The sequence below is a fragment of the Halichondria panicea genome, chromosome 1, assembly GCF_963675165.1.
Source record: "Halichondria panicea chromosome 1, odHalPani1.1, whole genome shotgun sequence".
Taxonomy (NCBI): Eukaryota; Metazoa; Porifera; class Demospongiae; order Suberitida; family Halichondriidae; genus Halichondria; species Halichondria panicea.
In genome coordinates, this window is record NC_087377.1 from 10,324,440 (window position 1) to 10,339,409 (window position 14,970).

Here is a 14,970-nt window from a genome sequence, read left to right on the forward strand (position 1 = left end):
TGCAGCCAAGGAACAAAGCATTCAATTAATCAATTTACTACTTAGAGTTAATCAGCCATGCATGCACAGCCCTAGCCTCGATTCCAGGCCGCGCCTTGTTCAAGGGGCCTGGAATCGAGGCTAGCACAGCCCCCACAGTTAGATGTATAAAAGAGATATTCCACCAGCATCAGTCTGCATATATACCACAAATAAGTAGAGATGTTTTTAACTTTGAAGCAAGAGATTCCAGCTGCTTTGGTCATGCTAGTAGTTGCAATCGCAATTGTGAATACAGCCGTAGAAATATGTCCAGGTAAGTTTTACTATATAAGTGAACTTTAAAGCCCTGAAACTTTTCTTTTTCTTAGAATCGAGATGTCCTGGACCTCTTCCACAAATGCAACAGATTGTGGAGGGAGATAGAGTAATCGAATACTTCTTCAACTCGTCATTATACATAACCAATATTAACTGGTGTATTAATGGAAAGCAGGCTACAAATCCTACCTTGTTTAGGGAAAAAATCATGAAAAATTTTAGTACTAATGTACTTGTCTACACTAATCCTTCTCGTGAGGACCGAGCTAACGGATTAACACTGTATGCGATAGAGGGTGAATCTCATTCTGACTGTGCTATAAATACCAACCTGATCACAGTACAGTCAAATGTAGGAAACATATCAGCCAGGCTTGTCCTCATTCATATTGTTGAAGGTATGTATAATAATATTGATAGTCTCAAAAAGCGCAATCCTGAGTTAACTATGTATGAATGTATAAATTATAATGTTCTCTGTTTCAGCATCATGCCCAGTACTACATCACCCAGTAAATGGGAAAGTAGTGCATGTGACAGATAAAACAGCCAATTACAGCTGCAACCCTGGGTTCAACCTAAATGGGAACAGTACAATAACTTGTGTAACAAAGGTTGATGAGCAAGTGGGGGAATGGATTGGTTCTTCACCAACTTGTGAACGTGAGTTAGTACAAAACAATAGTTGAATTAAAACTTCCCACTGATTTGTATAGCCGTTACCTGTGAAAGACCAACAATAACTAATGGTACCGTGGACTTTTGCGGTGATGGTCAAGAACCAAACAGAACATCTTTCGGAGCTATTGCCACTTTCAAATGCGATGAAGGGTACACTTTGAGTGATAGCACAACTCTAAGGTGTACTTACGGAATAAGTACAGAAAACTCCTTGAGCGAGAATGGAAACTGGAACAGCACGCTTCCAACTTGTGAAGGTAAGGTAGTTCTATAGGAAATGTTTTTGCAATTTTACAATGTGTGAACTGAGCATTTATGTGTTTCCTCTTACAGCATTACCACCCACAACAACTGCATCAACAACAACCACAACACCTTCAACAACATCGATAACCCTGCATTACACAACGAGCATATCAGTTCCACCAGGTAAGTTATTACGCTCACACAATGTTCGTACCATCTCCTGCATCACACCGTATTATAGTCCCTGGTTCAATCAAGATAGAGGATCCAAGAGGCATCTCAATAGTTTTAACTGCTTTTATTGTGGGACTAGTGCTAGGTGTCCTTGCAACCAGTGTGGTCTGTTATGTCTGCGTCAAAAGAACTTCAACCATACATCCAGCAACTGTAAGTCATATAAACATTCACTAATGATGTAAATAACTACTACGTGTAACTTTGCAGTGTATAGGAAACTTAAATAGAAATGACGTCTTAAACGGACACATTGATTATCAAATGGATGGAATTGAAGACTCGCAAAAACAAGATTCATAACATTCCCCGTTTTGTCTGTATTTACTTAATCTGTATGTGGTCAAAACTACCCTCATTGCTAAAACTAGCACAACAGACAATTTCAGTTGACCTTTGTTTTTACATGACTGCTGTTTACTCAAACTTTCCCTTTCTAAATGCTCCGTGTCTCTCATTGTACTGCACATAAGGCAATGTAACATTATACATTATATGCATACCTTGTCACATTACTAATGTCAACAATGTGATAGTCACACTAAGGGTCATTGGGTGGGAGACAAAGTGTATGACAACCCCACACAACAAACGTTTTACACACTGCACATAATTGTTCTTTGTTATAACCTCTCTCCGTGGGAGATGAGTGGGTATATACTGCATGGTTACCATGTTGTACCAAAGACTGAAATTATCATTTTAGGGGACAATTAATATTAGTCAACAAAGCTATCTGAAAGAGGTTTATCAATAAATTATTACTATGGGTGAACGTACTATGGGTGCTAACACAGATTAATTGAACTGCTGACAAAGAGATCTAGACTTGCTTATAGAAGAGTGACCATACAAGGTACAGAGAGTTTATTTGCACACCTGTGGTAGTATGAAATTAGCTATGAATATGTTGTCAGTTGTCAATGCAGCTTTGAATTCCAAACCACAAACTTTTTTCTACAGCCACAAACAAGATTACAGGACGATGACAAATTAATCAACCTCACATTAATTTTATCTTATCATAAATGTACTACTGTAATGAAAAAAGAAAGGGAATCAAAACTAAAAAACATTTGCAATGTGAACGTTGCTAGGATTGCCAGGAAAAGAAAAGCGTGAAAAAGCGAAGAAACAAGAAATTCGGTGAATGCATAACTCCAATCCGTTACAACGTCATGAACATGTACAGTCGAGTGGCCTACTGTTGATAAGGAATTTTAAAATCGAAATACAGGTTGCAGGGTAAATACAGAGTCATTGGTCTTTATCTGCTGGTCATGAATAACTTGGAATACTTCCACCCACACATCCAACACTTGCGTGTTTGCTCAACACTGTAAGGGAGTCATAAACACATAACTATAGCCTGCAAAAAATGTACATAATTAACATCACTATAATTATTACTTGCAATGTGAAAGGATTGGCCAGGAAAAGTACCGGCAAAACAAAAATAATTATTATAACTTATTGAAACAGTACATGTGAATGACGTTGTAACGGATTGGAGTTATGCACTCGCCGAATTTCTTGTTTCTTCGCTTTTTCGCGCTTTTCTTTTCCTGGCAATCCTAGCAACGTTCACATTGCAAATGTTTTTTAGTTTTGATAATTATAGGCTTGGGCCACTTTTTTAAGTCAGGAATCTGTATTTATAGAGGTATTAGTCATATACATGCAATTTCGCCTTATCCATATTACCACACAATAATGTACAAACACGTACTATATTGCAGATTGATATCCTGAGTATAGAAGTTGTCAGCGAAACAACAATTATTGTTACACAGATGCCGCAACTGTAACCGAGTTGTAACATGGGCTGTTGTTGTCGAGGGGGGTGTTGAGATACTCGGGCATGTATATAATTAAAGATGGAACGTTCCACATGATAGGGAACCCTCAGCTTGAGCATAAAAATATATGAACTGGGTTTTATCTCCATCACTGGGCTAATATGCAACAATTCTGCGTTTTCTACCAGTTCAGAACACTTAGTGCTTTGATGTGATTCAGCAAGTTAGACACCACAAATTATCCCAGACAGGCCCCCAAAACATTTTGAGGCCTTGTGAAGGAGGCTAGCCTATGACTAGCACAGCAACTCAAGAGCAATAAAACTAAACTAACAACGTACAACTACATGAGACATGCACTGTGGACTGGAATCAAGAGTCTTAGACTAAGAGAAGTACGTATGGCTCCTGCTAGGCTGGATCCAGAGTCAGTCAACAACCAGTCACAATTCTACTTTCTTGACATACCTATAGGCCTACCGTATATAGACTGGCGGCGATACCGCCCGAGCGCGTAGCGCGAGCGACTGGCAAACTGCCTATCAGTCACTTGTCTCAGCGGAAGTGTAATAGATCGTATGACACTACTAAACATGAATATCGTTATAGATAATGTGGTTAAATTTTGCTATGAGATTCAGCTACTATGGAATGCACTGAATCCCCTGAAGTGTAAGTGCGGTTACAATTACAGGGCTAATATGACGTTGAGCAATCTGATAGGCTGGAATGCTCGTTGCAGCTGAGACGAGTGACTGATAGGCAGTTTGCCAGTCCCTCGCGCTACGCACGCGAGGGGCTGTCGCCGCCAGTCTATACCGTATATAGCGGGTATATTTCGAGGGTATAAAATGTTCGCGGTTTTCGCGGATTGAGCCTGTACCGCGAAAATTTATACCCACGAAAATTTATGAATAGTAGGCGTGTTCAGTATTATGGATTCGAGGCTAACGGTGTGGAGGGTACAGCTGCATATTGATGTGCGCATGCGCTAAAAGGCTGGAACTCAGTCCACGAAAATAAAATCCGCGAAATCCTTTGTAATGGTCCATCCGCGAAAATTTATACCCTCGAAATATACCCGCTAACCATATTCAATTGTTCCTGGTACGGGATCACTTCAGCTGAAAATACGTAATGAAGCCTTGACTACGTATTTGCAGCTGAAGTGATCCCATACCTTGACTCAAGGCCACATGCAAGTTTAGCTTTTGCTTGCTTTTATTCGACAAAGAAGCTTTAACATCAAAATCTGCCACTATTTAAAACAAGATATTGTTGTGTGAAGGCTATACATGCTGTAAACGCAGCGCTGTGGTACCCAGGTGAGTAGATATACCTGTGACAAACAAACAAACAAACAAACAGACCAACAGACTACTATACCCGTGGCCGCCCACGCGCGCCTCGGGTAATGAAGAGCTTGTCTTTTTGGGTGTCCGGGTCAAAACCAAAACAAGTGGGGCTTGCTGCACTGTTTGCAGTTTTTGTGGGTGGGGCTCTCCAGGATTACTCATACTTGAGCATGCGCAGAAAGCAACCAATATTATTACCCACTACAGTGCAACAACCAAAGAGAGTAGATTTTTTTTTATATTATTTTTTTTCACATTTTGTGGCATATCTTCTGAAGTAAAAGTGATATGATCTATTTGAGTGCAGGTACTGAAAGTTCAATTATTGGCGCTTCCATTGGACCACCACCTGTTACATCATATGACATCATCACTATGAAATGGCTGTCTGAAGATGTGTACCTCCGAAAATATGTTAGGAATAGAAGTAGCTTATTTGTTTGAGTTAAGATCTGAAATTTATTGTGTATGTACCTGACTATATTGCTCATCTTTTGAGCTTCAACGGAAGTCTGGGCTGCTAGTAAGTTCTGAGAAATACTGAATTTTGTTGTTTTTTGGTGGCAAATATGTTAGGAATACAACTTTCGATTTTATGCTAGTTAAGGTCTGATTTTTGAGGAGCATGTACTACAATAGCATAGAATTCATCTGTACTAACTTACAGGAGCTAGATAAGTCTCATCTTTGCTAGAGCAGCCCTTCTTGTCAAAAATGGTGATTTTGCTCCGTTTTGCTACTTTTGCTGACGTATGCAATGATATTCATTGATTTGTGACATCACAAATCATCTTGTTGTTATTTGCTACATCCAAAGGTCATGTGATGTCTACCTGCAAATACGCAGTTGGTGTTGGTCATTCTGTGTCACAGGGGCGTGGTAATTGAGCTTACTACGTAGCCAAATTGCCCCAAAAGTCATAAAAAGCACTGTTTTTGACAAGATGGGCCGCTCTAGCAAAGAAGAGGCTAGCCTAACTCCTGTAAGTTAGTACAGATGAAAAGTACACTATTGTAGTACATGCTGCTCAAAAATCAGACCTTAACTAATATAAAATAGAAAGTTGTATTCCTAACATATTTGCCACCAAAAAACAACAAAATGCAGTATTTCTCAGAACTTACTAGTAGCCCAGACTTCCGTTGAAGCTCAAAAGATGAGCAATATACTCAGGTACATGCACAACAAATTTCAGATCTTAACTCAAACAAATAAGCTACTTCTATTCCTAACATATTTTCGGAAGTACACATCTTCAGACAGCCATTTTATACTGATGATGTCATGTGATGTAACAGGTGGTGGTCCAATGGAAGCGCCAATAGTTGAACTTTCAGTACCTGCACTCAAATAGATCATATCACTTTTACTTTAGAAGATATGCCACAAAATGTAAAAAATGTGTACCAAAAAAAAAAATCTACTCTCTTTGGTTGTTGCACTGATTATAATTACTCTCTGAAAGTGCTCACGGATACGTACTTTAATTGTATCTACAATCGCAGTACAACTAAGTCCAATGGCGTCTATTACAAGACATGCCCCTATAAACTTAGATGAATTCACTTTAAAAGACGTTCTCATTTCTGAAAACGAGCTGGGATATGGCTCATCGGGAAACGTCCTTAAACTTGAATATCAAGGCTTGAAGTGTGCAGGCAAGAAAATTTATCAAGTATTGAATGAATCAGATTATTATGTACAAGGTTTTCTGAACGAGTGTCGACTGCTCAGTCAAAATTAGGCACCCCAATATCGTCCAGTTTCTGGGAATTGTTTTTGAAAAGGGTACACAATTACTCATCCTAGTCACGGAATTCCTTCCCACTGATTTGAGAAGTTGTCTCGAACACTATGGTGTTCTCCACGATGAGATCAGCTACTCCATCCTTCATGATGTGTCACTGGGCCTGGCCTTCCTTCACAGCCAAACACCACAGATTATCCACTTGGACATCTCAAGCACGGGGATTCTTCTGTCTGCCAACATGACAGCCAAAATTTGTGACTTTGGGTCTGCAATGATATTCGAAGGCAAGTACCAGCAAATGACTTTTGCACCTGGAAGTCCACCATATATGCCTCCTGAGACCTTAGTTGATGACCCTCACTATGACGCAAGTGTGGATGTGTTCTCATTTGGAGCATTAATGGTCGAAATGTTTACGGCAAAGTTGCCACTGCCAGAGATTGCTCGTGCTCGAAAAGATCCAGCTGGGATACTCATAGTTATATCGGAAGTTGAACGCCGCCAAAACCTACTCAACAAAATTGGTGATAAACACCCACTGATGGACCTCATTACCAGCTGTCTCAGCAACAACCCAGATTGAAGGCCCAAAGTATTTGAGTTTGTCAACAGGCTGAAGGGCATGGTCCTACAGTATCATTCTGGCAACAAATTGGATATGCTCAAAGAGATCGATACATTACAAGCACGGAAGATAGAGTTAGAAAAAGACAGAGGAGAGGCACCTTTGACAGGTATAGACTTGCATGGGCCATGCACTTTTGTAAGAAGATGATCAGTTCCTGATAATCATCTCTAGCCACATTGCATTTATAGAGGTATTATTCATACAGCTTCGCCTTATCTGCATTTACCACACAATTAATCTATGCATGCGCAATACATAATATTGCAGATATCCTGGGTATAGAAGTCATCAGCGAAACAACAATTATTGTTACATGATCTCTGCGCAGTTAAGGCCTGGGTCAGGCACTGATAAGATTAATTTTATTCATTGCCTACATTTTATGTAGATCATGTAGATCATGTAGTGTTAATGAGATTCATAATGTTTATTAATGTTATTCATTGCATGTGACGTCATAAGGTCAATGTATTTGCTTAGCTAGCTGCTAGAACTATTATAGATTATCTTTGGCAACAAATACGGCGGACTAAAACAAGGTAAGAGTAGCTGTTTAGGCCCTCAAAAGATAGAGTATGTTGTTATGATTATGTTTCCTTGATGGGAAGTAAAAATGTCCAAAACTTTCTTAGCTATGCTAGCTTCTTTAGCTCTGACAGCCACCCTAGAGGTAGGCTATTTTGTGTATCTCAAGAATACAATAACTCCTACTCTTCCCATCAAGGATACTAGTACCTAGCTATGAGATGTTCATCTAGCCTTGTTTTTGAAGCTTGATCTTGGCATCTTCAACGCCGTATTTGCACTTCTCTTTCTGAAAGTGGCATGACGTCATCACCATTTATGGGACTAATTAGCATAATTGAATTAAGCTAATTAGTTTTTTGGAAAAAGAAAACATTGAGCTTCATTTTGGATCATTTTGATGCAGCATACACTGTATATTGCAAATAATACAGCAGTGTGAACATAGTGTAAATTTTGGTATTGAAATCTGGACCCGGGCCTTAAGTGCGCAGAGATCATCACTGTCGTTCAAATGGAAGGGACATGGGTTAGAAATTTATATATCAGCCAACTCTCTACCCCCTGAAATTGATCAATGTGCTTTGCAAATCTATGCCAGTCTGTCAGGGCAGTACAAAACACCTGACAACAATGAGCTAGTCAGTGCTGTGTTTTGGTTTAGGCCTGTCCGTACTGCAACTTCGTCCAGCCTTTGACAATTCAAATTCGACATTGCGCAACAAAAGCCACTCAGTGTGAAGAAGTTATCTTTTCTTCGAGCTGTTTGTACACAAGAATCTCTGCCGTACGCATTCAAGAAAGTCGAGAAGAATGAATCGTTCTCTGAGAAGAGCTCTTATGGCTATATTCAGGTCACACACTTCTCTGGTATGGCTGTGAGTGCTCACCTACAGCCTCATGATAAAGTCAAGACTCTGAGGCTATACAGTGCAAGCCTGTTCTACATAAGGCGAGATATCAGAAGCTGGGAAATCCACCTAGTTGTAACTTGGGATGAAGATGTCAACAATAATTATTATAATCTCATCAAATTTGCCAAATACTGTAACAATTGCGTTGCGTGCTGGCGATATCTTTAATTGTGACTGAAATTTCATCCTAATATACAAAACGTTGAGAAGCACTATAAAAGGAGAGGAGCTATAGTAGGTCCATACATGACTTTAGAATTCGATAGTGAGGATATTGAACTCGAGGTTCCAATTGAGGGTTTGAAAATTAGAGGCTGGGAAATACGACCTCTTTTTAGACCACAGGTTAGTAACGGTACACCTGTTTGAAATTGTGAACAAAGCTTTTTTTACGTATGCGTATTAAAGTTGTGAAACACATTGTACAGTCAGGGGCGTATAAAAAAAAGAGAGGGCATGCAATAGCTATCTATAGTACACGTAGCTTAGCCTCGATTCAAGTATGGGCGGATTAATGTGAATTTGTACGAAGACTTCATTGAAGTGCTAAAAATAGATTTTTAGCACATTTGTGCATTCAATGCACATTCATCCGCCCACATTTGAATTCTGCTGTTTTGCTGTTGCATGCCCTCTCTTTTATACGCCCTTGGTATAATAGATTATATTAGATTATATAGATTGGTATAATAGATTATAATCCACATTGTCTGTAGCTTGCTCAAGCACGGATCGACAATTTTAAACCTGGGCGAAAGATACCAAGTTGCCAACTAACTGCCAAATTTATCGGATCGGAGGCAGATGCTGCAACTGTAACTGAGTTGAATGTTCCTTTGGTCATCAAAGGAGCCAAGGGGCCATGCAACATGATTGCCATAGACATTGATTTTCCTTTAGCCATTGAAGGAGCCAAGGAGCCCTGCAACACGATTGCCATAGTCAACAGGCAAGGTAAACAATGTATGTTCGTGATAGCTACTCCTTTCAATTGCGTAATACCTTGGTCACTGCAATAATTGTACTATAATAATATTTTATACTCAAGATTTATATTATTATGCACTCATGATTCAACAACTTTTTGCAACAAAGCTTATCATTAATTGTACAGAAAATGAAAGTTCTCTGACTGTTGAAAGAATAATGGAAGAAACTGGGATCACTGAGCAGCAACTAGACATGATGCTTGAAGATTGTGACCGACAGTCGATTGCCGAGTGCTTTGATGATGTCGCCATATACCTAGACCAATTTGAGCTCTCTCCCGCAGACAAAGAGAATGTTAGACAGCAGCACACTGCTCAAGCTGCAATGACAGCTGCATTGAAGTTTTGGAGCCGGAAAAACCCTTACGAAGCAACTCTAAGAAAGTTGCTGGCGATAATTATTAATCAGAAAAGAGGAGATACTGCCATCAAGTGTGTAGCTAAAATACTCGAATCAACAGAAAGAAGGTAGACTGTGATCACTATTTCCTTGACTCCTCGCATATTTACAGTTCTGCACTTTATTTACTTGTCCACTTACATGCATGTAGCTACTATAGCTTATTAACACTTTAACAGCATACGTAACGTATACATCACATGCATGCATATAATTTGAACTATAATAGTTGTGTCAGCAATCTCAGCTAGTATGTGAGGTTGGCCCTGATTTATCAATGAAGTTGAGAGGGTCTCATTGGCGTGTGTACTCTGTATGGTATGCATGCCTTAATTATCTTGTTTTTGTTCCTGGATAGCATGATCCTGGAATCTAATGGGGACATGGCAAAGACGTGACAACAGCCCATGTTACGTCTTTGCCATGTCCCCATTATATTTTCCAGGATCATGCTATCCAGGAACAAAAACAAGATAATTAAGGAAGGCATGCATACCATACAGAGTACACACACCAATGAGACCTTCTCAACTTCATTATAAATCAGGGCGAACCTCACATACTAGCTGCTCAGGCATGTATATATAAAGGTGGAACATTCCACATGATAGCTTGAGCATAAAAATATATGAACTGGGTTTCATACGGGACAGTCTGCATCACTGGGCTAATATACAACATGCAATTCTGCAATTGTTTTCTACCAGTTTAGAACTTCTTTGATGTGAATCAGCAAGTTAGACACCACAATTATCTCAGCCCAGCTAGGAGGTTGTAAGAGTTCTGTTTGTTGTTACTGTACATTGTGGGCAGTCACAGAGGAAGTATATGGCAATCAAACCTATATAGTGATCTAAAATCAAATCTGAATCGTTATAACTACATGTATGTATACGCCATGACATAGTAATTTAGGATAGAATACCATCGAGGACGATGTTATAATTATAGCGGACGTCGTAAAAATTCACGCATTGTCATATTCCATTGTAAATTACGTTGTCATAATTATTCCCAACGTTTTTATATATATATCCCATTGTGCACATGCATGCACTGTCATGAGATTGTAAATTCACATGAACGTGTGGGCCATGCAAAAGAAAATGGATTAATTTCATTTTGTGGGGTCAATTCATTGCGTGGGCATGATTGTTAACCAGCTGTTCCCTGTTCAGTCTATCAGTCACCTCATGCACACAATTTGTCTCACGAAGTCACTGTAAAGGATGTAGGGGGGTGGATGGTTCTGTTTAGTGTTTCCAACTAGAATACCTTTACATACTTTAATTACCGGTAAGAAAAATGAAGGAGGGGTATTGAGAGAGTTACAAGGTACATGTGACTCACATGATCACTGTACCTTGAGGTGTAATGCTGAACAGAAACACTTCCCCTCTACATGTCTGTTACTGTAACATAATTATGGAGAAAGCTATAGTCAATCATGCCCACGCAATCAAACACATTGACCCCGCGGAGCCATTTTATTTTGCATGGCCCCCAAAACATTTATGTGAGTGGACGGTTTGATATGACAGCGTGCACGATGAGATACAACAACACATGAATTTAATTATAACAACGTGAATTTATGATGGAATAATTGGTTTACAATGGGATACACAACGTGGATTTACGGGGTTTAGTTAACATGAATGTACACCATTGGAGTGGGCGGGATCCCTATATACCCCCTCCACCACCGCCCACACTCCCTGGCGAACACGTGTTTTTGCATGGAATACAATGTCATGAAAACAAAATTACACTCATTCAAACTTAGCCTCGAGACCAGCCATTTGTTATCTAAAAGAACGTCCATGACTGATTTCTTGGACAGATAATTGCCCGCACAAGGTGTATTACCCATAAATATCATTATGATGCTGTTAAACGCTGACTCAGCTGGACGAGTTGTACATTGGAACTTGACCAGGCGTTCTTTCAGATAACGAACGACTGGTCTCGAGGCTAATTCAAACTGTGTGACAGGGCCTCAATCACTAAATGCTACAAAACAAAAAAAAATTAGAATTCCAAATTGAAAAAAGAAGTAAATTCAATGTCTTCTCTACCTTTTTATTACACTTCTGAACAGTTACACACACGCACGTTACATGTTTTTGAGTATATTAAAATAAAATTAAGTAGATAAAATCAAAGGCGAAGGCTTGACTGCTCGGATCGGCCTCGTCATTGTGTACTCTGGCTCTTCTAAAGCCACCTTTAGGTCTGCCTTCTCTTGATCTTCCTCCAGGTTCCCTCCATTACAGGATGGGGCGTTGGGGAGCACGAACTGAAGCTTCCTGGGGGGTGGAAGATCTGGTGGGGGCATATCAAAGACGTAACGTGGGTTATTGTTATCGAGAGGGGTATTGGGAGTACTCGGTGTGCTAGTTGATAGAAGGGCACGTAACGGTTCTCCACCAGGACTCTCATACACAGGACCACCTCCTTCGTAAATGGGATTTAGCTTTGTGGCTGATGATCTTGTTCGCAATGTGCTTGGTCGTCCATTATTGGCCGTATCAACCGAGATTTTTCTTAGATCTGAATGTATATGAGGTATAATTAACACCATGCAGATGTGAACAGTCAATGTTCGAGATGCTCTTACATTTTGCTTTTTTCCTTTGCTTGCAGTAAAGAGCTAAGAAGATGAAGAAGAGTACAAGGGAAACGGCCAAACACACAGCAAGCCCTCCAATGGCTGTGATATGTATTTGTACTTGTTGATTACCTATACCTGTGAATAGATACGGAAAATGAAGCAAGCTTAGTAAAGCACAACACACCGGTGAACAAGTCCCACTGTTATCGTAATCACAATAATATTATAGCACATGTTGGACTTCAAAACAAAATGCTTCACTCACTCTGAGAAGGCAGTGCTTCAACGTCTTGTATTGACACAGGGCCTACTGTGCTTTGTTCTTTTATAGCTACAGCAAAGCACAACAACACACCAGTAAACAAGTCCCACTGTGATCGTCAATCACAATTTATAACATATGGTGAATTTCAAAACAGAATGCTTCACTCACTCTGAGAATGCAGTGCTTCAATAACAATATCTTGTCTTGACACAGTGAGTCCTACTGTGCTTTGTTCTTCTATAATTACTGTATAATTAGCTCCAACACTCAGTCCAGAATGAACACTGTACAAAACATCACCATAGGTTTGTAGGGTAGAGTTTCCGGAAACGTTCTCAAGATAAACTGTATACTCGACATCTTGGAAGGAACAAACATAGGCTGGCTGCATATATAATAATAAATAAACATTATCCAATGCACGGTATATATGCATGGTATTCTTTAAGTTGAACGTACTTCAAACCATATCTCCAAGTATGGTGCACTGTCTCTGTCGTACAAAACTCTCCATTGAATTTCAACAGGATCAATTGCTATAGAAAAAACAGGCATGAAAGAACATTCAATTTAGTAATTGACTTACGAATTGGATATCCTGCAATGACACTTGCTGCATTGCTCCCTAATGAGTTGTATGCTGTTACAGTGTATTGTAGCTCGTGGAAATTGGTAGGGGCAGTATCAATGACATCCACATACATACGTTGTTGACCCAATGTCACATTTCTCATTGTGGAATCAGACGTGTTGTAAATTAGCAGTGAGTATGCAGTGATGTTGAATCCAGTGTGGGTGAAGGGTTTGTTCCAAGTGATGGTGAGTGACAAACCATTATCGGTGTAACTGAATCGTGGCTGGGGTTCAGATGGTGGTCCTGTGCATATACACGAGTTTAAATACACACACATAGTATCATTGGAGCCTAAAGTATCTATTTTTTTTATTACCTACTCGTTACCTGCAATAATGAAGAGCTTGTCTTGTTGGGTGTCCGGGTCAAAACCAAAACAAGATATTTTCGAACTATTGTTGTACTCATAAGCTGTGATAGTCAGCCTTAAAAGCAAGTAATCCGATATAGTATCATTCCTTATAGGGACATTAATAAAGAGGCCCCTAGTCGGATCAGATTGGTATCGAAAAGTGTCGTTGATTTTCCACTCCGCAGAGCGACCAATTACCTCGCAAATGAATATTATGTTTCCACCTGGGGCTACAGCATCAGTTGACTGAGAGAAATTTAATATTTCTGAAGAAAAATCATCATGACAGCAACATAATCAAGGCTTTCAATTATTTACCTGCAGTTTGCACTGATGACAGAGCCATTGTCAGGAACAGTTGTAATACGAAACAGTAGTACATCTTTAACAGCTTGCAACGATTCCACTGAACATTATGATTAGCTAGTTTGAGAATGTATCATAATTATATGCGTTTGTTTGGCACGCAGAAACCTAAAACAATCTGTATATATACAGAGTCAAGGACAAACTGTGCTAATTATATGCAATTGAGGTACACAGTAGAGGCCAGGGTTCAAACAGACTGAGTTAAAGATAATCAGACAGTATGAATAAGCTAGCCTAACAGTTGCTAAGTAACGCTGACATGCACATGAATCAATTACATTTATTAAGATGTTTCCCCCATCACCATGCGCGCATGCGCAACCCACACATATGCATGCATAAAACAATTATTGCTCTGCTGTAAACAGACCCAGTGTCATAATCTTTGCACTTCAGTATACCATGCAGGATCCAAGTCATCAAGTCTGTGTGCAGTAGCTGTCTTAGTGTGCAAGTTTTAACCGTTAACCGAGTCAACAGAATGCGCATGTAAGTCACATGCATGCAGTTAGGCCTGAGCTTACAATAAATTTGCCTATTATTTAATCAAATCTTGTGCATGTGTAAACTTGAGCATGCATCCTATATGTAGTAACGATGTTGCATGCAAAAACTGTAGCCTTTTGATGACCTATTATACCTCAAACTGACAATGGTACCTTGGAATACGATATGGATGAAGATGCGTTTAATGCTACTAAACCAAATGGAACTGATGGCTTCAGCTTGGATGGAAATGCAAACCTATATAGTGATCTAAAATCAAATCTGAATCGTTATAATTATGTATACACCATGACATAGGATAGAATACCATTGTGGACGATGTTATAGTTATCGGACAATGTAAAAATACACGTTTTGTCGTATTCCATTGTAAATCACGTTGTCATATTCCCATCGTAAATCATGTT

The 14,970-nt window shown here is 39.5% G+C and overlaps 4 protein-coding genes across 4 annotated transcripts; 3 read left to right on the plus strand and 1 right to left on the minus strand.

The window, feature by feature from the left end:
• The first annotated feature begins 136 nt into the window (after nucleotides 1-136).
• On the plus strand, nucleotides 137-1,960 carry LOC135345468 (sushi, von Willebrand factor type A, EGF and pentraxin domain-containing protein 1-like). The gene is made up of 7 exons (XM_064542893.1): nucleotides 137-295; nucleotides 351-698; nucleotides 787-963; nucleotides 1,017-1,238; nucleotides 1,315-1,410; nucleotides 1,469-1,614; nucleotides 1,672-1,960. The coding sequence occupies exons 1-7, from the start codon at nucleotides 202-204 to the stop codon at nucleotides 1,762-1,764; spliced, it is 1,176 nt and encodes a 391-aa protein (XP_064398963.1). The 5' UTR covers nucleotides 137-201; the 3' UTR covers nucleotides 1,765-1,960.
• Nucleotides 1,961-6,135: 4,175 nt separating this feature from the next.
• Nucleotides 6,136-6,949, plus strand: LOC135342873 (uncharacterized). Its single transcript, XM_064540085.1, has 2 exons — nucleotides 6,136-6,291; nucleotides 6,380-6,949. The coding sequence occupies exons 1-2, from the start codon at nucleotides 6,136-6,138 to the stop codon at nucleotides 6,947-6,949; spliced, it is 726 nt and encodes a 241-aa protein (XP_064396155.1).
• Nucleotides 6,950-7,312: 363 nt separating this feature from the next.
• LOC135335854 (uncharacterized) lies at nucleotides 7,313-10,087 on the plus strand. The gene is made up of 3 exons (XM_064531864.1): nucleotides 7,313-8,778; nucleotides 9,150-9,387; nucleotides 9,548-10,087. Exons 1-3 carry the CDS (start codon nucleotides 8,680-8,682, stop codon nucleotides 9,892-9,894), a joined length of 684 nt encoding a protein of 227 aa, XP_064387934.1. The 5' UTR covers nucleotides 7,313-8,679; the 3' UTR covers nucleotides 9,895-10,087.
• Nucleotides 10,088-11,806: 1,719 nt separating this feature from the next.
• LOC135345388 (uncharacterized) lies at nucleotides 11,807-14,854 on the minus strand. Its single transcript, XM_064542819.1, has 8 exons — nucleotides 14,006-14,854; nucleotides 13,663-13,953; nucleotides 13,288-13,578; nucleotides 13,161-13,237; nucleotides 12,870-13,086; nucleotides 12,702-12,767; nucleotides 12,443-12,571; nucleotides 11,807-12,375 (listed from the first exon to the last, which is right to left on the minus strand). The coding sequence occupies exons 1-8, from the start codon at nucleotides 14,067-14,069 to the stop codon at nucleotides 11,969-11,971; spliced, it is 1,542 nt and encodes a 513-aa protein (XP_064398889.1). The 5' UTR covers nucleotides 14,070-14,854; the 3' UTR covers nucleotides 11,807-11,968.
• Nucleotides 14,855-14,970: the final 116 nt, after the last annotated feature.